Source organism: Phycodurus eques, chromosome 16 (genome assembly GCF_024500275.1).
Source record: "Phycodurus eques isolate BA_2022a chromosome 16, UOR_Pequ_1.1, whole genome shotgun sequence".
Lineage (NCBI taxonomy): Eukaryota > Metazoa > Chordata > Actinopteri > Syngnathiformes > Syngnathidae > Phycodurus > Phycodurus eques.
In genome coordinates, this window is record NC_084540.1 from 12724397 (window position 1) to 12749924 (window position 25528).

The following is a 25528-nucleotide window of genomic DNA, read 5'->3' on the forward strand; positions in this document are numbered from 1 at the left end:
ACAAAAGAAATGTGACATTCTCATACAGTTGCAGAATTACATTTTAGACATGCTCAGTCAAATAAATATTCCGGGTGACACACAAGGACTTTTCAAATCTTAAAAGATTTTTATTTAAGTTTTTTCAATCTGCAACAAACCCAATACATGGAGGTAAACAAAATCTGGCATTTAACAGTTTTAGTCGTATAGTGTGTGGTGTGCTCCGATGATATCAACACAGAACACCACACACGCAGAAATTCTGCTCCACCACCGATCCAAATCTCACATGATGACACGTGAGCTCACGAAACATCGGATAAGACATGCTTGTTTGTTTTTATATACAATCGTTTCATTTTGTTGCGTCAGGGTGCTTCTTGATTGGCTATATTCTGTTCCTTCACAATTCTCAGCGTCATGACACGGAAGAAGTCTGCTTTCCCCCACACACGAAGACTTATCGATCGTAAATATTGAACATGTTCATTAAGATTGTCGGCCCAGACATTTTTCAGAACCTCAAATGGGGGCGAATCTACTCTTAACACACATCAGACCTAAGGACACTCTTATAGGATAATCTTAAAAGACTTAAGATTGTGTGGCGGTGTATGTGCTTGGTCGGGAAGGGGCAAAATCGGCACAAAAACAGGACTGATTGTCTTTCTGTGTACCGGACCTAAGTCCATTCTGAAATCTATCACGTGTTCCCTTAACCATTTTACCCCAATTACTCTCACCACTCATTTTCATTTCCTCTTTGCTCTTATTGCGCCCACTGAGCTTTTTTCTGTGCTTAATGAATTAATTATAGCTGTTGCTTGCTTTTTGCTCTTGCTGTTGTGACGAAATAGGGACACATGAATCAATTGCGAGACCTGGCACTGTTCTCAGAACATTCGAGCAGGTGGCGGTTGGAGGAAATAGTTTTGTTTTTTTATGAATAGGAGGCCATTTAGACCCACACCCACCTTACTGCTGTAAACAATAGGTTGAACCAATAATAAGATAATTGTTACTTAATCAAAGTACATGACACTTGGCCTGTCTCTTTGTTTCCCTCTAGGCCTGGAACACCCTGACTTGGACTCACAGTATGAGCCCTCTCCCTGGTCTTCTGGCTCTCCCTGCAGCGGTGACAGCAACAGCAATTGGGGAAAGGTCCTAGTGGACGGAAGCACAGACAAAGCCAACAACCCCTCCTCAACTAATTCTTCTGTCTGGCCCCCTTCCTCTTCTTCTTTCTCCTCTTCCTCCTCCGGCTGTGGGTCAGGATCAGACCCCGAGTTGGCGTCAGAATGCATGGATACAGACTCTAGCCAGTCAACTGGCTCAGAGAATAATTTAGCAGCAATTGCTGTGACAACTGGGATGATGTCAGCAAATGCTTCTTCCTCCGAGTCTTCTCCAACATTCACTACTTCCTCTGCCATGATGGTTGGCATTTCACTGAATGGAGATGGCAATGGTCGTCAGGTTAATGGTGGAGGAGTTGGAACAAACTGTGGTGCAACAAATGGAAATAGTAACATTACCGGACATCCTCAATTTTCTGTGGCCGTGTCCGGCAGTATTGGCAGCAATAACATGGGTAACCACAACAAGCTTGTTAATAACAGCAGTGTTTGGGGCACCCAGTCTGGCAACACCATGATGACTTCCAGCGAAAGCACCACCTGCATAAATGGAGGATCAACTCCAAATACTGCAGCCCCAAATGCCAACCATGGTGCCTGGCCACAAAATTCAACCCCTAGCCCAATGTCCCAGGGCCAACGGTCTCTACAGCCTCAGGGGATGAAATCAAAATTGGGTATAGCACCCCAACAGGGCCCCTTGCAGGGATGGGGTGGCATGGCAGCTCCAGACAAAAGCAGTATGACGGAAGACACTGAGGTGAATAATGGTACATCAAGCAGCAATGTGTTAGGAAGCAGCAACAGTGGAAATGGTGGCCTGCAGCCCACCAACCTTAACACTGAATCAAATGGACCAAATAACACTATGATGATGAATACTACTACTACTTCAACTACTACTACTACTACTACTAACACAACAATGACCTCTATTCCACCAAACTCTCTGGCCTCACCCCAACTGAGCGGGGAATGTTCCTGGGGCTCAGTTGGAGGAGCAGGGAGTGGTGGTCAGCTGCCCAATGGAAACCCTTCATCTGCCCCTCAGCGCCTCCATGGAGAGATGGTGGGTCCCGGAACCTATGGTACGCCTTGGGATACATCTACCTACTCTGGAGATAAGGGTCCCCCAAATTCAGACACTGTGAACCCGCAAAGCCCTGCCTTAATGCAGGCTGGGAATTCCCATATGTCCTCTACTGCTGCTTTTAAGAGTAATAATAACCACCATAACTCTGGGGGTTCACGCTGGGATCAGGGGCCTGCCAGTAACCCAAATCAGAGTCAGAGCAACAACCCCTGGGCTGTCAGTACAAATCAAATCTCCGGCTCTACAGGACAAATGCAAGGGACTGTGAACCAAACTACAATGAGCTCTCCTTTAGGGGTACCTCGCCCTTGGGGAAGCAGCGCATCATCATCCTCCTCCTCCTCTTCCACGTCTAACAAGATGTCAAATGGAGAGTGGAGAACAACCCATAGCAACAACCATTCGGATGCTGAAAGTCACAAAGGAAGTGCTGCTAACAATGGCTGGAAGAGCCTGGAGGATGATGCCATAGGCATGGTAGGTGGGGGGCCCGGTAGCGCAAGCCTAGCAGGTGTATCAGAAGAATGGGCCCGCACCGGAGGAAGTGAGGGGAGTGCCGAGAGCTCTGGAGGCCAATCCAGCTCAGACCGGGAGAATGTCCTGTCAAAAGGCGGGAACCGAAGAAAAGCCAACAATCCGACACCAGTCATATCTTTTCAGAGTCGAACTGATGTCGACCCAAGGGTTCTATCCAATACTGGATGGGGACAAACCCCCATAAGACAGAACACTGCTTGGGATGTTAGTTCCACCAACAAACAGCAACTGGCTCTCAGAGGAGATGAAAGAAAACAACGCTCTGGCTGGGGAACAGCAGCACCAACACAGGCAGCTCCTAACCAGACCTCTGGAGGTACAAATATGTGTGAAAGGGTGGATAAGAACATGCATCACATTTAGAGGGAAAATGTATTACTTGTGAATGAAGAAACAAAAAATTATATCAAATTTAACAAACTCCCTTTTCTCTTAACAGCTTGGGGCAACAGTCCAGGTTGTGTCGGCCCAGATACAGGAAGCTCTGGTTGGGGAGAGCCGAGCTCAACCTCTGGGTGGGATAACAAAGGCCCAGCAAGTGGAGGTGGCTGGGATAATGGATCCGGTTACAAAAGAGGCAACAACACCAGCAAAGATGACAGGTGCGTGACAATGAATATTTTATAATAGTATTAACAAAAATGTTTCCTCTTGACAGTGTGTTTTCTAATTGCTTGTTTTACATATTGTATATGCTCAAATATATGTCAGACATTCATCCCTCCCATCCAGATCCAATACATGGAGTGTTCCCAAACAGCAGCAGGGGTGGAGCTCCAGCAGTGGCAATGGAGATGAAGGTTGGGGTATTACAGGAGACTGTTCCAGAGCAGCGTCTAACAACCACTGGGGAGATCCCCACAAAGGTGCTGGGTCAGTGGGCTGGGATAGTGACAGCGACCGATCAGGTTCTGGATGCTGGAGTGAGCCAGGGCGAACCAATACTAGCAGCAGTAACACCTGGGGAGGAAGTGGAGGATCAAATACTCCAGACCAGAGTACTCCAAACCTAGGCTCCAACTGGGGTGACTCCAAACCCAACCTTCAAAACAAGAGCCAAGGTTGGGGAGAGCCAGTGAAAAACAACCAGGGTGCCCAAAACTGGGGTGACTCCAATTCTAAGCCCTCTTATACTTCCAACGAGTGGGGAAAAGGTCCCGACTCCAACATGTCAAGAACCAACAACAAGCCTACAGGTAAGTGAGTATGTTAATGTTATGATATACTTTCAATAATCTTCACCCACTTCAGTCAGTCATGTGACTGCACAGTACTGAACATGTTTGAAGGTTCAATACCTTGCTCAAGGGCACCTTAAAAGTGCTCAGATAGTGGGCCGCTATCTCTTTAGCAACCACCTCTGAGTTCCATATTGTTTTGTCAACTATTATTCACCTGTGTGCTGGTTTTGAAGCTGTAATGAACTACAAGGACCTGAGTGGATTGGTTTCATTCTGTTGTCAGGCTGGTTGGGAGGTCCCATGCCCACAGTCGGTCAAAAGGATGAAGTGGCAACTGGGTGGGAGGAGCCTTCTCCAGAATCCGTTCGTCGACGGATGGAGGTTGATGATGGAACCGCAGCGTGGGGAGATCCTGGTAAGGGCACCTAAATTAAGGTTTAATTTGAAGTAACCGTGCTGTTTATGGCCATAGTAAGTTGTAAAACGCAAGTTACGTATGTAACTACGGTTCGATTAATCCCGAATGACCGCCAGAAGGTGGTGCTGGCGGTCAGCAAGGATAAAATACAACTAGATTTCAACTTTCAACTGTCATTTGAACTCCTTTCTTACAATAGTGAAATACCATGGTGGAGCTGTCAACATGTGGAACAGAACCGGCCAGTCAGACCAGGACAACATGGGCCCGTCTTCTCAACACCAATCTCACACATCACATGGCTCGACACATCATTCTCAGCCCATGCAGCCTCATGAACAAGACAAAGGTGGTTGTTCAGGTAAGTTCATAGAATAAATACATACAATGATTTATATACACTTAATTTTATTATTTATTTTATTATTATTCAGTATTGACCTTGAATGTATGCATGTGACAGTACCTTTAACTTATATATATATTATATGAATATAAAATAATAATATATTGCTTCGAATAATTTGTTTGTGGTATAATCTTTGTTGAAGGACTGGGTGATTTAATCGATAAAGTCCAAGTTTTTGGGTCAGGCTAATTGTTTTTTTTTTTTTAACCCTATAAGCGCCTTCCAATTTTCCTTCCTACTGAGGCAAACTGTTGACATTGAATCTGAATCAGAATCAGCTTTATTTGCCAAGTATGTCCAAAAAACATACAAGAAATTTGTTTCCGGTAGTTGGAGCCGCTCTAGTACGACAACAGACAGTCAATTGGCAGAGAACACTTTTGAGACATTAAGACATGGAGAAAACCAGTTACTGGGCAATAAAGGGTTGCTAGTTATCTGGTAATGCCGGTACAAATTATTTATTTATTTTTGGACAATTGTGCGAAAAGATGCAGGGTCTCACAATAGTCCGGTGCAATGACCATTGTGCAACGGGCGCAGAGACTTCAAGAAGTGTATGCAGTTTAAAGTGACGAGTAGTGCGATAATCTGGGACAATGTTGATTGTGCAAATGGGGCAGATGCTACTCTGGCATGAGTGGCCAGTATTGGTCAACAACAGATATGCAAATAGTGCAGCGTGGCCAGACTACTACAGTGAGTGCACGGGTAGTAGTATATAATTGGCCTGACAGAAATGTGACAACAAACTCGGACAAAAAAAAAAAGACATGGTGGCAGACACTTAGGAGCTCGTTTACTAAAGAGGCACAGTTTTTCAGTTATTTGGAATTGGCTCGGGTCTGCAGATAAGCAATAAGCAAATTCAGTCTGCTGCAAATTACATTTAAAGGCTGTTGAAACCAAAGCGAGTAGCATGACCAACTTATTTCAGCATTTGAAATGGAGACATGCTGTAGCAAATGTTGCTCTGTTGAACAACATGGAAGGGAAAACTCCTGCTAAGAAACAGACATTAACAGAATTTTTTTTCTTCTTTGTTTTACAAACGATTAGAAGCCCGGTGGAAGGAAATCACGAAGTCAATGGCGCTGAACTTTGCCAAAGGCAAGTTTCCTATTTATACATTGTAAGGCAGTATTTTTTTCGACCTGTGGTAGCAGCATGAAATAAACCTCCTATGGCTTTATAAGTTAGACTAAAAACATGTAACTGGACAAGCTTCATTTTGTATGGCAGCACTTTTTATTAATTTTATGCTCCGCAACAAATTTGCTTGACATTCATGTCCCAAAGGAAATATTTTTGTTTTTTATGGTAAGTTGTCGAACATTGTTTTATTAAAGTGTATTAAGGATTGTGTTTACAGGCCCACATTCTCCTAGTTAGGCAAATGTCATTGTAATTTGCTTTTTCTTTTTATTAAAAAATCCACCAGGCCTACTTTTTTAAAAAGAGAATCATGACAAAATAACTCACGGCTCACCTTTTTCACCAGTCTGTATGTTTGTGGTATGGCCAGAATATACCTAATGTGTCATTGATGCTAACCTTATTCTTTAGAGTTGTGTGCAGTGTTGCTAAATTATAGTTTTGTCTTCACTACATAAATCAACTCCATCATTCCAAGTGCTTGTGGTGCTTGAAAAGGCGGGTTATAATGCTGAGATATGTGCTTGACTCAAGTACATGTATAGACAATACAGAAATGTGGACTGTGAAATGAAGCCAATATGGACATGTTAGCACAAGCCCTGTTATTATGCCTGTAATGATGCAAAAGTATCATCCATCTCCCTTTTAGAAATGTCTTTACTGTTAAAACGTGGAGTTTATATACAAACACTCAGATCTATAGAAAGCATGGAGTTCGTTGAAAAGCCTGGAGACAGCAAACATAGAGCCATTGTCTTCCCTGCAAAGTTTTTGTGAATGTGGTTGAGTCATCCCTTAAGAATGCTAAGAGCATCATTGAATTCCCTGCCCCCCACCATTTCCCCCTTTTATTAGCCTCTCTTCCGCCTTTTCTCTCTCGCTTGCCAATTGTGCTTGCAATAGAAACCCAGACTTTTGTTAGGTTTTAGAGATGCAGTTGAGGAGGTTGGCTTATGTGCAAATGGGAGCGGTCTCAGTGAAAGAGCTAGGGAAAGTAAAGGGAGGGGCTGTTAGGGTTATACAGGGACTCTGTCTAGTGAGCTAACTGGAGCAGCAAAGTGGATAATGAAGAGGTTTTGGGCCACCTAGGCAGCTACTATGAGGAGGAAAAGTTTCTAGATTTTATAAAGATATATTTGTCGATGGGAGAGGCAAGTGGAAAGATATCCTCTGTTTAGTAAACAGTTTAAATACCATACTGGGCCATTGGACCATTGTTTGCTACCATTTTAAGTGTGGCATTCTACCATGTTTTATATACTGAATACAAACAGTGCTGTGGGTATGACTAGTTCGGTAACACTCAAGTCAAGAGTATAAACCTTTTTGCAGGGAAGCATTTCAGTTTTAACTGCAGTTTCAGTTTTATAAAGTCCTCCAAGGACCTTGGAAGGACCTTGCTTAATTTATGGGGAAAAAATATGATTTAATTATTAAACAAATCTTAGGTTATAAGGATTTGTGGGTTCCATTTTTGAGAGGCTTTTACATATGTTCCTGAGTTTTTTTTAAATATATAATTGCATGGAGGTTTGGTGCAAATGCCCTTCGCTTGGTGTTTATGACTCATATGCCCTAGATTTCCCACTCCTGCTATAAGTCAAGGATTCTGAACAAAAAAATAAAATTATCTTTTCATGTATTTCTAGAGTCTGTGTGACAGATAATTTCTGCTAGCTTGTGTGCTTGCCTTGTTACATATGGGATACTAAAGCCTTAGGCCACCCTGTCATCTGGTCTATTTTTACTGAGAAGTATCTTTGGCATCACCCCAAACGCATCCAGGGGTGAGAGAGGCTAGCAGGGCTCGTCGGTCAACTGTATCACAAACCCTCATAAATGATGACCATTAGCCTCACATATGACAGTGTGAGTTGGCTGCAGCAAACAGTGGGACAGCAAGAATATTCTGAAGCTTGGTTTGGGGTGCTGAATTACATACAGTATGTTCTGAATGTTGTATGATGACCATTCTGACCTGGGGTTGACCAGTGTACACTGCGCATTTTCATGTTTCACATTTAAAGTTGTGATATTACTGTACATTAAATATCTTAACTGTGCTTTCCTTTAGGTTGGGGTGAGCCTTATCCTCAGCAGAAAGAGTCCTCAACATGGGGTGAACCCACCTCTGCTCCGCCTGTGACTGTGGACAATGGGACATCTGCCTGGGGGAAGCCAGTGGACACTCGCTCTAGCTGGAATGAACCCACCCGGGATAATAGAGAGCCTGCATCTGGATGGGGAGGTCGTCATAAGTCTGGTAAGTGTAAGAGTAAGTTCTCCGCTAATTGTGTATTCACATTAGAAAGTTAATAATAACCTGTTGTCGTCGTCCCCCCAAACACACACACACACACACACACACATTACCCCCTTGTTAGGTCTTGGTTCCAAACCAATGGATACATGGTGTGGTGAGGAGTCTGTGAGTAACAGTTGGGATCAGGAAGAGGAAGTAGAGATTGGCATGTGGACTAACAACCAACAGGATAACAGATCACATGACCAAAACACCTGGAACTACAAGCATAAGGGATCCTGCAAGGTTGGTTTTTACTGAGATATCTATATATTTTAAACTGCTTTAATATAAAGCAGTTTAAGATATATAGTTTGTCCACCATGCAGTTGTGACTTATGCATTTCAGTTGCTGTAGTAAATTGAATTCCTAATAATTTTACTGCTATTGCTGTTTTTAGGTGAATAAAGCAGTCAACAAACCAGACGAGCCGTGGATGAAACCCTTCATGAACCAATTCAACAACATGAGCTTTTCTGTAAGTATTCAACCTTGCTGTTGCCAGTGAGGTTCTTCTTTCTCATGGGTTACATACAAACAAAAACACTTGTATTTTGCAGTCATTAAAGGGGTACCTCATGCCAAATACCCGTCATCGTTTTGCATTTCAAGCTGTTGCAAAAGGGATGCTATCGTGTTTCCTAATCAGAACCAACAAGTGTCACTCAGTACCCGGTTGTGGTGGTAAATGGGTGGTTCCCATGTTTGGACCATGCATACAGTATTGGTGTGGCGACTCTGGATGACACAGACCTATGATGTAAAACGAAAGTTATGGATCTAACTGTGGTTCTACGCCCTTAACCCTATATAACCGTGTGACACTGGAAGCCAACTCCCTTGATCTTCTTGCACAAGGAATCTGAGGGAAAGAAAACTCTGGCGGTCATCTGGGCTTCATAGAACCAGAGTCACAGCCGTAACTTGTTTTATTCCTCCTGACCGCCAGGACAACATACTCGCGTATAATCTTTCTTTTTCCCTCTTTGTATTTTTGGGAGAATTTATAATGGCTTCAGTAGAAATTAAAGTATGCTCAACGCAGCACAGAAGTAAACAGTTATTTGTGTGAAGTCTACCTCTATTTAAATGCACTATAATATTGAGCAAGTGTCCAGCCAGACAAATAATTACTTTTCATGTCTAGTTATACTGTAGTACGTATATGACACCAGACAGTTTCTTTTCATGCCCAGTTTATACTGTAGTATGTACTGTATATTAGCACATCCCTAACACCATTTGTTTTTAATCTGTAATTTTACTCATTTTAACACAATATGCATTAGTATTTCTCTATTTAAGTGTATTAGTTTGAACAACAGTCATTGGTGTGTGGACCTTGCGCCTTGTTCAGAATACATGATTTTAGCCTCGTTATTGGCCCGATTTGCTAACGTGGCCAATTTCATAGATCAGGCCCAACATATTTTGTCATGAACGACAAAACTCCTTGTAGTGTGACATAATCCACGACCAAGGATTTGCCCCTGTGATGCAAAAATGAAAAGTCAAGCATGATTTTTTTTTTTTGGGGGGGGGGGTGTTATCTTCCGTATACGACAACCCTCCGAGACCAGTGCCTTGACATCGACCAATAGGATTATTGTGTTGCCTCTCTTACTTGCCGTCAACATTGATTTACACGCACAAACCAATGTTTACTGAGGCTTTAGAGCATGAATCAATATGCTGGCATGTTTATGTATGAACGTTAGTGCTAGAGCTAGCTCAATAATGTGATGTGTGATTGACAAATAAACTTGAAGCAAGAACATCTTGCCTCGTTTGGAGAATGTTTCACGATCTGTTAAACTACAGGTATGTGCCAAAAAAATTTGAATATTGAGGGAAAGTCAATTTATTCCAATTTGTTTCTAAAAGTGAAACTTGTATGTTAAATTACTTCACCACACACAGAAATGAAATATTTCAAGCCTTTGTTTCGATTGTTATGGTTATGGCAGAGACAAAAAAATAACTAATCCCAGTATTTCACAAAATTAAAATATCATGACAAAGTTCAACATTGTAGGCTCCCTGTGTCCCAATCTTGTCAGCTAATTAACGCAAAACACCTGCAGAGGGTTTCTTCAGGCTTTAAATGGTCCGAGTCTGGGTTAGAAGGCTTCAGAATCATGGGGAAGACTGCTGACTTGATGGTTGTGGAGAAAACCATCAAAAACACCCTCCATAAGGAGAAAAGGTCTCGAAAAGAAATTGCAAAAGAAGCTGGATGGTCACAGAGTGCTGTATCAAAGTACATTAACAAAGTGTTAAGAGGAAGTGGAAAATGTGGCCAGAAAAGTGACAGGGATGACCGCAGCCTTGAGAGGATTATCAAGCAACAGTGATTCAGAAATCTGGGGGACCTTCATAAGGAGTGGACTGAGGCTTGTGTCAGTGCATAAAGAACCACCACATACAGACTTCTGCATGATATGGGCTACAGCTGTAAAATTCCATGCGTCAAGCCACTCCTGAACCAAAAACGTCGTCAGAAGTGTCTGTGCTGGGCTAAGGAGAAAAAGTACTGGTCTGTTGCCCAGTGGTCCCAAGTCCTCTCTTCAGATGAAAGTAAATTTTGCATTTCATTTAAAAATCAAGGTCCCCAGAGTCTGGAGGAAAACTGGAGAAGCACAAAAGTCAAGTTGCTTAAAGTCCAGTGTGAAGTTTCCACAGTCAGTAATGGTTTGGGGAGCCATGTCATTTGCTAGTGTGGGTCGATTGTCTATCAAGTCCACAGTCAATGCAGCTGTCTACCTGGAAATTTTAGAGCACTTCATGCTTCCCGCTGCTGACGAGCTTTTTGGAGACAATGATTTTATTTTCCAGCAGGATTGGGCACCTGCCCACAAAGCCAAAACTACCAATACCTGGTTTAATAGCAATTGAATAACAGTACTTGATTGGCCAGCAAACACGCCTGAATTGAACCCCATTGAAAATTTATGGGGTATTGTCAAGAGGAAGATGAGGTAACAGAAACCCCGAAATGCAGACGATCTGAAGGCCAATATCAAAGCAACTTGGGCTACGATAACACCTGAACTGTGCCAAAGGCTGATCACCTCCATGCCACGCCGCCTAGATGCTGTAATTAATGCAAAAGGTGGCCCGACAACGTACTGAGGGCATATTACTTTAATACGCTTTTCAGAAGGGCAACATTTCTGTTTAAGATCCTTTTAATATAACATACAAGTTTCACTTTTTGAAACAAATTATTGAAATAAATGGACTTTCCTTCGATATTAAAATTTGTTTGCACATACCTGTATTCACAGTATGATTTTGATTGGTGGAATGATGTGTGCAGTACATGTTGGGTACCAGAGTTCTTTTGCCTGCAACATCACAAGACTTTGCCATGTGACTTGCGCAGCCACACATCGTGATGACGACGCTCAAATAATATCATGCTTCCCTAGTACTTGGAGAGAAGTCTTTTTTGAGGTGGTACTTTGTGTAAAACGTTTAAGAACCACTGCTTTATATGATTGATCTGGCACCCAATGTGTTTTCCTATAGGAACCATCGTAATTCTTTAGTCATCCAAATTAACTCCCTTTTTCTTATGATTCTCCTTTTAAAAGAGAGACTCTCCTGATGATTCCATGAAAACTGGAGCAGGTATGGTGCAGGACAAGCGCATGGACACAATGGATTTCAGTGGTGTAATGGGGAAGAATCATGGGTCTCAACACCAGCTCCCCAAAGAGTCCCCCATGGATCGCAGCTCTTACTATGACAAGGTAATACTGGGGAAAATACACAGGTATGAAATTGTGTCTTTCCTTCTGGGACCCAAACTTGATAAAGTACACAATGTTACATGAACTAATGATGAAGATTAATATAGCAGACATCAATTTACTACAATAAACATGAATCAAAAGACCTTAACCAAAGAAAATGTATGCCTGTTTTGATCAGTAAAATAACTTTTACGATCACAATCGGCGACCCAATAAAGTAGTACTTTATTGTGGTAGTGTTTATGAACAAAAACACATTGTGTGGGACGTTTCCGTATTACAGTACACTAAGTCGGGCTCTTACTGTTGTGTTGCGCCCCACAGTGGCCATTTCACTACACTGCACTTTAATCGTGTTTGAGATTTGTTGTACATTACATTTGCATCACGTTTACTGCAGCAACTTCTTAGCTCATGTGTCATTGACCATTTAAGCAATAGGTGGCTAATTAAATTGGACCTCAGTGCAGTAATGGTTGATTGCCTGCCAGGGTTTTTTGTTGCCTTGGTTTTGCTGCTCTTGCTTTTCCTTGTTGTAGCTTGCTTCCCCCTTTCCTACAAGATGTCCCTCTTTCCTACACTGGTGTCACCTCATGCTTCCTTTTACTCTTTGCCCCCTTAATTAACCAAATTTTTCCTTCTCTGTCTGTGTGTGGCTGGCACTGTGCTCCACCTGTGCTTGCGATCCATCTGCTATGCACCCGGCCTTCTTTCTGCCGCTATCTGTTCTCGTTTCTGCTTTTAATGAGCATTGCTTCAGTCAAAGCATGAGCTTTTCTCCCTCCACTTCCACTCAGCCTATCCTATGTCATGACACTGGGCCATTTCCTGCCCACTCTATTCCTGGTGTCTCTCGGCAGGTGAGTGTGCAAGCATCACAAGGATTTTGTATGTCTGCTTTCTCATTAAAGCTCTCCTGGTAACAAGATGTTACTGATGAAATGCATCTTTTCCCCCCCAAAATTGTTGACTATTGGGTGTTCACCTATGTGCATTAACTATTATCTTTTGACGTTTAGATGCTGTGACGCCAGCACATGCCAGAAATTATTACTGTTTCACACATTATTGCTCCACGATCATTAATGCTTTAGCAATTATTTGTCAGTTATCAAAATGCACAATTTGATTAAGGCTACACTGTGTGTCCATAAAGTACACACATGATTTTCTGACTGTGCTAATTATAGTTTCAATACAATGTAATTGTTTGACTATCAAGTTCCCCCCCCCCCCCCCCCCCTCCCTTTCTCTTGTCTCCTTACCTAGAATGTAAACCCAATGTTGGGTGGCAGCAGTTTAGCACAGGGCCGCGGTGGGCTGCAATCACAACTCCCTCATCCCAACTTCCGTAACCAAGTGCCTCCTCCCATCATGCCCTCTCAGGTAGCGCGCACAACCCCAAACATGATTGTCCTTTATAACAACACTTTACACCAAAGTGTTCATGAACAAATAAAATAGAAATAACATGATGCCTGTATGAATAGAAGTTGTTTTTTAACAGAATCAAGCAAAGTTACAACCTAGGGCCCACTGCAAACCAAGCATGACAGGGCTTAACCCGATTGAACTGTCGCACAGCGTGTGAGATTCTGCAACTAGATTTCAGAAGGGGTTGACTGTCGGGCACTAGGGGAATGTTGTCCAAACGTTGCAGACGTAACTGCCAAAATTGCCATGTCATATCACGAGCTTTCACAACAAAAACAAACAATGTTTCCAGGTATGATGTAAGCTGTAGCAGTGCTGTGTGTTTGTGTAAAATACTTGTATATTCATACGTACCTGTGGTTGAAAAAGTGGAGAGTATCGCGGAAATGCACAAGTACTGTCAATGAGTGGGGCATCATTCCCAACAGCCCATCCACACTTTCCTTTTGTTTCTCGCCTGTTTCCTATCTTTGCATCATTATAAAAGAACTACAGTGACCAGGGAAATCTGCTTCTTCCTTGACAATAGTGTGTTGTGTTTTTTGTGGTTCAATGCAAAATACAGTACAGTCCATATGGTGCCTCAAAACGTTTCCTGATTTAAACACAATGGGTCGCTGTTTTTTCGTTGCGGCGAGTTAGTATTTTTGCCAATCGCTAAGTATGTGGGTTCTAGGTTGCCAACTGCATTTTTTACACAATTGTCCAGTTCAGTTACATCGCTCAGTGTGCGGCGTGCTTTAAAGTCACTCACTCGCTGTTTGAGCAGGGAAAAAGAACACGGATGGTTCATAGAAACAATCCTGTCTGTTTTCAGGTCCCTCCAACCCTGTTGAAATACCCAGGTGGTAATGGAGCCCTGAACCCTCTGTTAGGCCCTCAGCAGGTGGCTGTGCTCAATCAGCTGTCCCAACTCAACCAGTTGAACCAGCTACAGGTAAAGTGCCAGAAATGGTCAAATTAACAAGTACAACTAAACATTGTATTTCCTACATGCTATGTCTGAAGTCATCACACAAACTGACCTATTTCACGAGCTACAAGTTTATAACTTTTTCATTTCCCCCCGTTTGCAGCGTCTTATCTTCTTGCAGCAACAACAGCAGCAGCAACAGAAGGCTCAAAACCAGAGGGTGATGCCTGTGGGACGACCCCCTGAGCAGGTTTGTTTGTCATCTTTGTATATGTTATAGTATGTTGTTTCAAGGTCTATTAAATGTTAACATATTGCCCTGCTGTCTTTAGACGCGTCCTATTGGTTCAGCTCCATCAATGATGCAGCCACCACGTCACCTGGACCCTTCTTTGCTGAAGCAGTCCCCAGCTCTCAAACCATACCTGGATAGCTACTTACCCCAAAATAGCCCTGAGATGCAGAAGGATGCTTCCAGTCTTGGGTCCTTCAGCAACTTCCCTTTAAGTATGTTGACTTCTAAAACACAGTTTAAAAGAATCTAGTCAGAGCCCTAAATATAGGACAATCAATTGTATATAATACTGTAGGTATTGTTTCAGGAAGTGAAATTTAAATGTATTTCCTCTGTTATTCCCATCAGGCTTGAACTCTAACCTGAATGTATCCTTGGACATGGGTGTTGGTACTAATGCTGGCGGAGCTTTAGGCTACAAAGAACCGCCCCAGTCCAGACTGAAGAAACTGTGGGTTGCTGACCCTCTGGAGCAGAACAGCAAATCTGGTATACAATTATGACTTAACATGATAGGCATTATGAAATGATTAATAATTTATGATCATTAAAAGTTTTTTTTTGATTTAGTAGAATTTGATTGATTGGGTGTGTTATTTCACTACTGTGTTTATGTAATGTGCTGTCTAAACAAGCTGCCATAGAATGCAAAACAGAGGTTTAGTTTGGAACCATTTTGAACATCCCATCACTTTCCTCAAGCCAGTCCCTTTCGTGTCTTTGATTGTGTCTCCCGTTTTTGTGTCTGTGTCACACAGGTGCTATTTCGTCAGGGCTGCGTCTGGAGGACTCTCCCTTTTATGACTTCCTGTCCCCTGGCCCATCTCCCCTGAGTCCTCCCGGCCAATCAATGGGCTCAGTGGGTGACGGCTGGCCGTCCCGTGCCAATTCCCCCCCTTTCCATGGAAACACTGTCACCTGGCCCCCAGGTACGCCAGAATTAATATTCATTATACCCCACAATGTTTTGCCTAGAAAGCAGCTAATGCCAATGTCTGTGTGTTAGAGTTCCGACCTGGCGAACCTTGGAAAGGTTACCCGAACATTGACCCTGAGACTGACCCTTATGTGACCCCTGGTAGTGTCATTAATAACCTCTCCATCAACACCGTCCGTGACACAGACCATCTCAGGGACAGGAACAATGGTAAGTCATGTGCATGGTGGGTTGGATGGCTGGTGTACTGTCTTCCATATCTTTGGCAATGTTATGACAGTTCCACTGTGTCACTGGAATTTATTTCGATGTTCCTGTTCATACAGTAGACATACAGTGTTAATGTTTGGTCCAAACATTGAATTTGGGTTAAATGTGTGATGCTAGAATCAGATCAGACAGAGTGAGTGCCTAATTCCCCTCTTTCCGTTTAACCAGGGCCATCCTCATCACTGAACACCACGATGCCTTCTAATAGTGCCTGGTCATCCATTCGTGCCTCCAGCCACAGCGGTTCCCTCACCAGTACAGCACAAAGCACTTCAGGTGCACATTTCTGTTTCTAATGCAGCTCTAGATGCTCTGGACTCACTCACTGTTAACGGTGGTCAGAGACCAAGTGACACGACTAGTGAAGATTGGAGAATAATGGGGATTGAGATTTTTCAAATTGCATGGAGGGCTGGATCAGATGCTCTTACAGGTTCCATAAGATGACGTTTTTTCTTGAGGTAAAAGTTGTTTGTGCTCTCGTGTCCATACAGCCAGACCCAGTGAGTCAAAGTGGTCTCCCGGCATTGGTTCTGTGTCTAACTCCTCTCTGGCCCATGAGCTGTGGAAGGTCCCCCTGCCTCACAAGGCGCTGTCCGTGGCAGCCCCTTCCAGACCTCCACCTGGCCTCACCAGTCAAAAGCCCAGCTCGGCCTCCTCCGGCTGGGACGGCTCGGCCCTGAGGCTGGGTGGGTGGGGCTCCACTGACTCCACATACGCACCTGGTGAGATACACATACAAAGTGAACAGATTTATTTTTTTGTCATAAAACTAGCAAAGTGTCTTAGTTTTCACATTTTAACCATCATATGACACAAATATGACTCAGTATGTCTGTAGTCATATCATCCTATGTCATCAAATGACACTCTTTGAGGAGTTTAGACCAGTATTGTGAATTGCACATTATTTTTGGGGGGTTAGGTTCCAGTTGGGGTGACAGCGGCAGCTCAGGGAGAACCCAATGGCTTGTTCTGAAAAACCTCACACCTCAGGTATAAGCACAAATTGAGTTTATATACAGCTTCCATTTGGTTTGCGTCATTAACTGTTGGTCCAACGGTTTCACAGATTGACGGCTCTACACTGAGGACTTTGTGTATGCAGCATGGCCCTCTGATCACATTCCACCTCAACCTGCCACATGGTAACGCTGTGGTGTGCTACAGCTCCAAGGATGAGGCTGCCAAGGCCCAGAAGAGCCTGCACATGTAAGCTCATTAAGAGACATCTTCACTTGTCATTTCTCCATTGCAATTACACATTACAGCAAACCCTCATCTAGACCACTTGTTACACTGTCATTCTTAGTATCACCTGGAACTGAATGTGATTATTTAAACACATACTTTTGGATGGTATAAAAGGGGGCACATTTGCCTGTACGCTAAAGGCACGCAGCTCCACGCTTTTCTGACAGCACCAATTATGCCGTCCACTTAATTCTGTCATTTGTGCACCTTCTCGCCATTTATGCACTGAGTGGAGTAATCCTGAAGCGTGACCGTTCCTTCTCATATTGGGCCAAGTTCGCATTCTGCCAAAGACTTAAGCGCGTTTCCTTATCCGCACTCCGGAGGCTGTAGTAAGTGTAGCTCGCCGGAAAGGTGACACATCACATTGCACGTTTTGATTTCCCGTGCTCCAAGCCTCCGACGGCTGGTGACGGCTCGGGGGCTGACTCGCGCTGCCGGTACTGGAGACACATGGCCCATATACGCTCACCGACTGCCCAACGGCCGTAAATATGTCCCTACCACCTTACACTGATCGACTACCGAACGTCGACATATTATGTCATATTAATTGGAAAAGACAAATTCAGCGCCAGTAGACTTACTTTCATGCACCAGTGAGGGAAATTTTCACTTCAAACAAGCTACATGGCGGCTTGGAATTTGTCTGAAAGCGCCGCTCACAACAACTTCAGTCATCTTAATGGTGTGGTGGTGTTAGATTTTGAAATTTCGATTGTTTTTATTTGACATACGTCATCATCGGTCGTGAAATCTCGTGTGTGTGTGTGTGTGTGTGTGTGCGTGCGTGTGTGTGTGCTTGCGTGTGTGTGTGGCGCTAGTATGGTTGCTCGGCAACGCTGACCAACAGCTGGCTCACTTGCTTTCCTATTGACGGCCTTCCAAACATGTTCACTCATAAGCATAGTATTCTAGTTAACTTGACATTTACAGTGGGTGCGGAAAGTATTCAGACCCTGTTAAATTTGTCATTCTTTATATTGTAGCCATTTGCTAAAATCATTTAAGTTCAGTTTTTTCCTCATTAATGTACACACAGCACCCCATATTGACAGAAAAAAACGGAGTTGTTGAAATCTTTGCAGATTAAAGAAAAACTGAAATATCACACAGCCATAAGTATTCAGACCCTTTGCTGTGACACTCATATGTTTAACTGGTGCTGTCCATTTCTTCTGATCATCCTTGAGGTGGTTCTACACATTCATTGGAGTCCAGCTGTGTTTGACTATACTGATTGGACTTGATTAGGAAAGCCACACACCTGTCTATATAAGACCTTACAGCTCACAGTGCATGTCAGAACAAATGAGAATCATGAGGTTAAAGGAACTGCCTGAAGAACTCAGAGACAGAATTTTGATAAGGCATAGACTTGGCCAAGGTTACAAAAAAAATTCTGTTGCACTTAAGGTTCCTAAGAGTACAGTGGCCTCCATAATCCTTAAATGGAAGACGTTTGGGAGGACCAGAACCCTTCCTACAACTGTCCGTCCGGCCAAACTGAGCAATCGGGGGAGAAGAGCCTTGGTGAGAGAGGTAAAGAAGAACCCAAAGATCACTGTGGCTGAGCTCCAGCAATGCAGTCGGGAAATGGGAGAAAGTTATAGAAAGTGAACAATTACTGCAGCCCTCCACCAGTCGGGGCTTTATGGCAGAGTAGCTCGACGGAAGCCTCTCCTCAGTGCAAGACACATGAAAGCCCGCATGGAGTTTGCTTAAAAACAAAAAACACCCGAAGGACTCCAAGATGGTGAGAAATAAGATTCTCTGGTCTCATGAGACACTTTTTGGCCTTAATTCTAAGTGGTATGTGTGGAGAAAACCAGGCACTGCTCATCACCTGTACAATACAGTCTCAACCATGAAGCATGGTGGTGGCAGCATCATGCTGTGGGGTTGTTTTTCAGCTGCAGGGACAGGACGAGTGGGTGCAATCGAAGGAAAGATGAATGTGGTCAAGTACAAGGGTATCCTGGACAAAAACCTCCGGATTGCTCAGGACCTCAGACTGGGCCAACGGTTCACCTTCCAACAAGACAATGACCCTAAGCACACAGCTAAAATAACGGAGTGATTTCAGAACAACTCAGTGACTGTTCTTGAATGGCCCAGCTAGAGCCCTGACTTAAACCCAATTGAGCATCTCTGGAGAGACCTGAAAATGGCTGTCCACCAATGTTCACCATCCAACCTGACAGAATCTGCAAGGAGGAATGGAGGATCCCCATATCAGGTGTGAAATATTTGTTGCATCATTCCCAAAAAGACTCATGGCTGAATTAGCTCAAAAAGGTGCTTCTACTAAATACTGAGCAAAGGCTCTGAATACTTATGGCTGTGTGATATTTCAGTTTTCTTTTTCAATCTGCAAAACTTTCAGCAATTCAGTTTTTTCCTGTCAATATGGGGTGCTGTGTGTACATTAGAGGGGGGAAAAAAAGAACTTAAATGATTTTAGCAAATGGCTGCAATATAACGAGTGAAACATTTAAGGAGGTCTGAATACATTCCGTACCCACTGTATAATACAGTATTTATTTGAGAATACAAAAACACACGCTCCTTCAAAGTAGCCTGTTAGACAAACTGTGCTCACATCTCACTGGTGACGCCTAACTCCCGGATCCCCTACAGTGGTTAATTTCACCTTTAAAGTGTCGACATATCTTCCAAATGAATTGCTATGGCAATCACGTCTCAGGGAAACTCTACTTGTTAGTCATTGAAGCCTCCCTGACACTTAAATGAGTCACTCCTCGTGGGCGGTTGCCCACATATTTGGCGGGGTGTCAGAAGTCATATACGGGAGAATCACCGCACCTTGATAGCGCGTAAAAAGATTTATGCACCAATGGGAGAATATGGCCCTAAGTGCATTGTGAAAAGGCCTTTAGTGACTTGACTCAAGTCCCCCACCTCTGAAAAAGACTCACACTCTTGCTTTTGTGCACAGGTGTGTTTTGGGGAACACGACTATTCTGGCCAAGTTTGCCAGCGAGGAGGAAATCAACCGTTTCTTTGCACAAGGGCAGTCATTGGCCACTCCCTCTTTGGGCTGGCAGGCCATTGGCTCGTCTCAGAGCAGGATGGATCAGTCCCACCCTTTTCCCAGCCGTGCCGCCGAGCCCAGCCAATGGAACAGCGGTGATCTCCACAGCTCCTCCCTCTGGGGCGGCCCCAACTATTCCAGTAGCCTGTGGGGGACCCCCAGCGGCACGGAGGCGGGAAGGATCAGCAGCCCATCTCCAATCAGCTCCTTCCTCCCGGTGGATCACCTGACGGGCGCCGCAGACTCCATATGAGCGGGTATCTGCAAGGGTCAGTGGAAAATTGTCAATAATCAGCAGAATGAAAGCAAAAGAAGTGGCACTACTCACTTATGACAAGCTGTTCAACAAAACGGGGTCTCCCCTGTGGAAAACAAGTTACGTTTCTCTCTCTCTGCACATATGTCCACTTTGTTTTAGCCCAAAAACATATCAGTCGGAATACTTGAATCCTGCAGGCCAATTCTATAATGTGAACGGATGGATATTTGCTTCCAGGTAGTGCTCTTTCACACCGAAAAAAGCTTCAATCGAGCTCATTATTATTGTTTCATTTGTCATGTTTATTTGAATTCCAATTCTTTGTTTTTTTTGTTTTGTTTGTTTTTTGCTGAAAATGTTGGAGTATGAGCTTTTTAAACTTTGCACTGAATGTTTTTTTTCTCAGTATATATTTAATCTGCAATATAGAGGGAGCAGCCAGTTTTTCCAGTGTAGCTGTTTACTCATTGAGGTCCTTACCGTGTATGCGTGGCTATATTGTGTGTGTGTGTGTGTGTGTGTGCGTGTGTGTGTGTGTGCGCGTGCGCACGCGTGCTCGCTCCTCTCTTGCCTTGGCACGCCTACCTTACTGCGTTGTCGTGGAGTTCAAGATCAGCAGATAAATTCAAGAAGAAGAATAGCTAACTTGGGAGGATTATCTGGGTATAGCTTAAAGAAAAGAGAGCGAAAAAAAGTATTGCACCAATGTTTGTTTGAAAACTAAAGAACGTTGAGCTCTGCAGTGCAAAGGACTGTAGCCGCAGCTGGGACTAGCAAGCCCCAGCTACCCTAATGTAGGGGCCGGGGCCTATCTAGCAAGCCCTCCCTCGAGCCCCCAAGGGGGCAAGGGTGGGAACAGCACTTTCAGAATAGGCTTTCAATATTTTGGAGGTGCCACACTGCAACCTCTTGTTTACAAGACTTAGGAGGCGGAAGGTGTGTTCATCCTTCATTTTAAAGAGAAGATGGCGTAAAAATCGAAAATGCTAATAAAAAAAATATAAAAACATGAAAAATCAAAAACATTTATAAAAGATTTTAAAAAATGATAAAAAAATATTATCGAAGATGAAGACGATGCTTTGTAACTCTGGGAATTCGGATCAGTGTTTTTGGCCATGGTGTTGGTTATTTGAATTATTCCTCTTTGTCTGCTAAATAACCAGCAATGGTTCTCAGGAAATCAAGCCAGTTTTCCCCCCCTTATAGTTGATTTAAAGAAAAAAAACTACTACTCCTTGTAGGAAATGAAAATCCAACTTTTAGCACTGAAAACTATGTATAATATGGTCTGTAAGTTTCTTTTCTCTGCCAAATAACTGCTTTAAGCTGGAGAAACTCAACACACTGCTTTCAATATGCTGTCTTGAGGGTTGGGGGGGTCCGTGTGTGTGTGTGTGTGTGTGTGTGTGTTTGTGTGTCTACTCCACTCCACCCATGTTAAAATCAACAGCGAGGGGAGTGCAAACGTTGTACAAACCAAGAGAAAGGCGAAACTGTATCTATGCATACTGTAGCTTCTCACGGCCTACTGAGAGGTGTTGTTTTTTTTTGTGTTGTTTTTTGTTTTTCCCACGTCTGACATGTTTTTAAATGTTTCATTTAGTATGACAACATTTTAAACCACATATTTAGCTCTCATTGCCACAAAGTGTTTCTGGAATGGGGGGAAAAAAGGAAAGAAGTGACTTTTTTTTTTTCTTTTTTTTTCTTTTTTAAACAGTGAAGCAACAGTCGTCCACATTTCATTGCCTTGGTCCCAATTGTGTCCGCACATGCAACAAGTCAAGTGGCTTCTACCCGTTTACAAATGGAACATGATTGTATTGTTGTGCTCGGGAGGGAGGGGGGCATCTTAACCTGATCAATGTGTGAATGTGCGTCCATGTTAATAGGTGTTCTATCTTAGCTGTCATTGTTTAGCTCCTATGATGCTCAACGTTTTTTTTGTTTTGTTTGTTTTTGGGGCGTCAAAAAAAAAAAAAAAAAAAAAAAGCTTCAAAGTGCACGAGCATTAGCGAAGCCATGGACCTTAAACTCGTGTGTGCGTGTGTGCGCGGCCCCTCCACCACTGTTTTTGACAATTACGACAAGTTGGCTTTAGTTTAAGTTGAGCAGTGACTATTTAACAAATGAGTATTAGCCACGAGTGTGTGTGTGCGCGCCAGTATTGAGCTGTTCTACCAAATAATTCAATCAAACAAAATATTAGTTTAATTAATTCTACACCTATTTGCTTAAACCGTTTTTTTTTCTTTTCCTTATTTGTCTTGTGGGTCTTGTTCGACACATTTTATCAAGAGGAACATAAAAACCTTTTGTTGTTTTTATTTTGTTGTGATTAACTTAACTGACATGTTGAAGTGAGGAGCCTTGGATTTTGCACTTGGTGGACTTTTAAGAGGCTGCATGAGCGCAGAGCAAAGCCGTTCAAAGGAACGACATTGGTTAGAGGAGGCGGCGAGCTGGTGACGATGGCGCTGTATTTTGTTGAAAATGTGCGTGTGCCCGCGTGTCATAGTTTAGTGACATTGTGAAGTGTGTCTTGTGAATGGAGAAGATGGTGCTTTGCTGGCTCCAGTGAGGAAACTAGTAAGTTGTCTCCTTGGTACCTTCCTGTTAGCACTAGGCCAGAATGAAGTCTGGTGTTATACAGGCAAAGAGTTGGATTTAACCACTTTTTGCTGCCCATTGAAAAGCATGCATCTCTCCCCCCCTCTTCCTCCCCTGTAATCCCAATGAATCAACAAACATTTTACAAAAATCATCTCGAGAATGTCCAAGACCCAGACATAAGATAGAGGAGAGGGATATAAATTGTGGCCACAATATTGATATGCATTAAAGTGTGCACAAAATGCTAATAGGTGGCCACAAATTAGGTCTAACATGCGTATGAAATACTCATTTGTGGCCACTAAGTAGGTCTGTGTGTATAATATATAAATTATTAATACAGTTGTGCTCATAAGTTTACATACCCTGGCAGAATGTATTTCTTGGCCATTTTTCAGAGAATATGAATGATAACACAAACTTTTCTTTCACTCATGGTTAGTGCGTGGGTGAAGCCATTTATTATCACACAACTGTGTTTATGCTTTTTAAATCATAATGACAACAGAAACTACACAAATGACCCTGATCAAAAGTTGACATACCCCAGTTTGTAATACTGTGTATTGCCCCCTTTAACATTGATGACAGCTTGAAGTCCTTTGTGGTAGTCGAGGATAAGGCTCTTTATTTTCTCTGATGGTAAAGCTGCCCATTCGTCTTGGCAAAAGGCCTCCAGTTCCTGTCAATACTTGGGCTGTCTTGTATGAACTGCACGCTTCAGATCTCCCCAGAGTGACACAATGATATTGAGGTCAGGAGATTGATATGGCCACTCCAGAACCTTCACTTTATTTTGCTGTAGCCAATGACAGGTCAAATTGGCTTTGTATTTTGGATCATTATCATGCTGGAATATCCAAGTACGTCCCATGTGCAGCTTGCAGGCTGATGAGTGCAAATGTTCCTCTTATTTTATGATAACATGCTACAGTCATCTTGCCATCAATTTTGACCAAGTTTTCCGTGCCTTTGTAGCTCACACATCCCCAAAACATCAGCGATCCACCTCCATGTTTCACAGTAGGAATGGTGTACCTTTCATCATAGGCCTTGTTGACTCTTCTCCAAATGTAACGGTTATGGTTGTGGCCAAAATGTTCAATTTTGGTCTCATCACTCCAAATGATTTTGTTCCAGAGGTTTTGAGACTTGTCTCTGTGCTGTTTGGCGTATTGTAAGTGTGATTTCTTTTATTTTTATTTTTTATTTTTGTGTGTGCCATCGGCATAGTAATGGCTTTCTCCTGGCGACTTGACCATGCAGCCCATTTTTCTTCAAGTGCCTCCTTATTGTGCATCTTGAAACATCCACACCACGTTTTTTCAGAGTCCTCAATTTCAGCTGAAGTTATCTGTGGGTTTTTCTTTGCATCTCGAACAATTTTCCTGGCCGTTGTGGCAGAAATTTTTGTTGGTCGACCTGATCGTCGTTTGGTTTCAACAGAATCTCTCATTTTCCACTTAGTTTGAACACTGCTGATTCTCAGTTCCTTGGATATCTTAGTATATTCCTTTCCTGTTTTATACAGCTCAATTACCTTTTCCTGCAGATCTTTTGACAGTTCTTTTGCTTTCCCCATGACTCAGAATCCAGAGATGTCAGGAGCCCAGAAATTCACTGAACCTTTATACATACACTGATTATAAGCAGTCAGATCACCGGTGTGGATGGTTACCTTTAGTGGCCATTCAAACCCATTTGTGTCAACTTGTGCCCATGTTATCAGGCCAAAATCTCAAGGGTATGTAAACTTTTGATCAAGGTAATTTGTGTAGTTTCTGTTGTAATTATGTTTTAAAAAGAGTACACACAGTTGTTTGATAATAAATGGCTTCACCCAAACAATAACCATGAGTGAAATAAAAGTTTGTATCCATGTTCTTTGCAAAATGGCCAAGAAATCATAAATTCTGTCAGGGTATTTAAACTTATGAGCACAACTGTATCATCTCTGCACAGGTCGAGAAATTGCTAAATAGGTAGAGGATATTGCAGGTTATGTCGAAGGTGCGCTCCATTTGCATACCCATATGTCCAAGTTGTTCATGGGGATGATATTAAACCCACACATTTCATGTGCAAGTTACATTGAACCTCTGCCAATAGTGAAAATAATGTGAGCAATTGACACCCCCTCATAACTGCCTATAGATCCTGGAAAAGCATTACTTTTGTCTAAATGTTCTCCTTGACTCACTTTAACATTATTTCTTGACACCGAAACGCCACACAATGGCGGCATTTCAACTAACATAGTTCCTTGGCACGAAGATGGTGCAAAGCCTGAACACAAAAATTCTTGGCACCAGGTTATTAACACCAAGGACCACATGAAGTCACCTGTGAGATTAGCTCAACTGTGAAATTAAACTCCCAATATCATGAAAATGATGACCCATGGCCACAAATTAGATTTTTATCGTTATAGCTTTGATAATTATAATAATAATTATTATAAATTTCGGTGACCAACTGCCTCACAGTTCTGAAGACCGGGGTTCAAATCCCGGCTCT

The 25528-nt window shown here is 42.9% G+C and overlaps 1 protein-coding gene across 8 annotated transcripts in view; it reads left to right on the top strand.

Annotated features, from left to right (window-relative positions):
- The window catches only part of LOC133415452 (trinucleotide repeat-containing gene 6A protein-like), a 69311-nt gene that overhangs the window by 38883 nt on the left and 4900 nt on the right, over positions 1–25528 (top strand). For 5 of the 8 annotated variants that reach the window (XM_061701532.1, XM_061701531.1, XM_061701533.1 and 2 more), the window contains 22 exons: positions 1052–3067; positions 3191–3353; positions 3463–3947; positions 4216–4347; positions 4550–4711; positions 5819–5869; positions 7992–8180; positions 8302–8465; positions 8621–8698; positions 11817–11975; positions 13248–13364; positions 14230–14349; positions 14489–14575; positions 14658–14832; positions 14969–15109; positions 15379–15549; positions 15627–15767; positions 15996–16103; positions 16322–16552; positions 16753–16823; positions 16900–17039; positions 20041–25528. The exon at positions 20041–25528 is cut by the window's right edge and continues 4900 nt beyond it. In XM_061701532.1, the coding sequence (XP_061557516.1) occupies positions 1052–3067; positions 3191–3353; positions 3463–3947; positions 4216–4347; positions 4550–4711; positions 5819–5869; positions 7992–8180; positions 8302–8465; positions 8621–8698; positions 11817–11975; positions 13248–13364; positions 14230–14349; positions 14489–14575; positions 14658–14832; positions 14969–15109; positions 15379–15549; positions 15627–15767; positions 15996–16103; positions 16322–16552; positions 16753–16823; positions 16900–17039; positions 20041–20389 (5450 nt within the window). In that variant the 3' untranslated portion in view covers positions 20390–25528. The remainder of the gene's footprint in view (positions 1–1051; positions 3068–3190; positions 3354–3462; positions 3948–4215; positions 4348–4549; positions 4712–5818; positions 5870–7991; positions 8181–8301; positions 8466–8620; positions 8699–11816; positions 11976–13247; positions 13365–14229; positions 14350–14488; positions 14576–14657; positions 14833–14968; positions 15110–15378; positions 15550–15626; positions 15768–15995; positions 16104–16321; positions 16553–16752; positions 16824–16899; positions 17040–20040) is intronic. The other 3 variants (XM_061701535.1, XM_061701536.1, XM_061701537.1) reach the window with 3 other exon arrangements.